We start from the raw sequence: 1,147 nt of genomic DNA, 5'->3' as shown, positions 1-1,147 counted from the left end.
TATATATATATATATATATATATATATATATATATATGTATATGTATATGTATATGTATATGTATATGTACAAATACACCCCATGACAGCAGCAGCAGCAGGAGAGAAGCAACAGCAGCTATCATCAGAGCAGCAGCAGCAACAGAAGCAGCAGCAGCAACAGAAGCAGCAGCAGCAACAGAAGCGGCAACAGCAACAGAAGCAGCAGCAGCAACAGAAGCAGCAGCAGCAAAACATGCAGCGCCGAAGCAACACAAGCACATGCAGCAGCAGCAGCAGCACCAACACAGCAGCAGCAGCAGCTGCTGCAGCAACAGAAACAGCACTGCCAGCAGCACCAAAACAGCAGCAGCAACATGGAGACAGCAACAGCAGCACCAAGACAGCAGCAGCAGCACCAGCACAACAGCAGCAGCACCAACACAGCAGCAGCAGCACCAACACAGCAGCAGCAGTAGCACCAACACAGCAGCAGCTGCTGCTGCTGCAGCAACAGTAGCAGCACCAACACAGCAGCAGCAACAGCAGCGCCAGCAGCAGAAATGACACAGCAGCAGCACCAACACAGCTGCAGGAGCAGAACCAGCACAGCAGCACCACCGCAGCAGCAGCAGCAGCAGCAGCAGCACAGCAGCACCAACACAACAGCAGCACCACCACCACCACTACAGCAGCAGCAGCAGCAGCAGCAGCAGCAAAGTATAAATACCTTAACTTCATTGGCTAGAATAGAAGGCCGTTTGCGTACGATGAGTTGAATGTTGCGGAGAACAACAAACTGCAGCTCTGCTTCAGATGAAAGTAAAGTTATAAGCGGGGGACACAGCTTGCGCTGAGCTGCTGCTATCACCTCCGGGTTCGATACCCTGCAAACATAAAAAAAAAAAAAATTAATTAAAATTAATAAAAATTAATAAAAATAAATAAAAATAAATAAAAATAAATTAAAAATAAATATAATAAAGTTTTTGTTATACTTATCCACTTATTTTTATTATTTTTATTATTTTTATTTTTTTTATTATTTTTATTATTTTTTATTATCAACGGGGGACACAGCTTGCGCTGAGCCGCCGCTATCACCTCCGGGTTCGATACCCTGTAAACATAAATTTTTTTTATTTTTATTTTTTATTTATATAATATA

The 1,147-nt window shown here is 43.2% G+C and overlaps 1 protein-coding gene across 1 annotated transcript; it reads left to right on the top strand.

The window, feature by feature from the left end:
* Positions 1-82: 82 nt before the first annotated feature.
* On the top strand, positions 83-499 carry EMH_0099440 (uncharacterized protein; the record flags this gene model as incomplete). Its single annotated transcript, XM_038022097.1, has 1 exon — positions 83-499. The coding sequence occupies one exon, from the start codon at positions 83-85 to the stop codon at positions 497-499; it is 417 nt and encodes a 138-aa protein (XP_037877951.1).
* Between the last annotated feature and the right edge of the window lie 648 nt (positions 500-1,147).

The sequence above is a fragment of the Eimeria mitis genome, genomic scaffold (genome assembly GCF_000499745.2).
Source record: "Eimeria mitis Houghton genomic scaffold, Emh_scaff10570, whole genome shotgun sequence".
Classification (NCBI taxonomy): Eukaryota; Apicomplexa; class Conoidasida; order Eucoccidiorida; family Eimeriidae; genus Eimeria; species Eimeria mitis.
The sequence above is the reverse complement of the archived record's forward strand: the minus strand, read 5'-3'. Positions and strand labels throughout refer to the sequence as shown.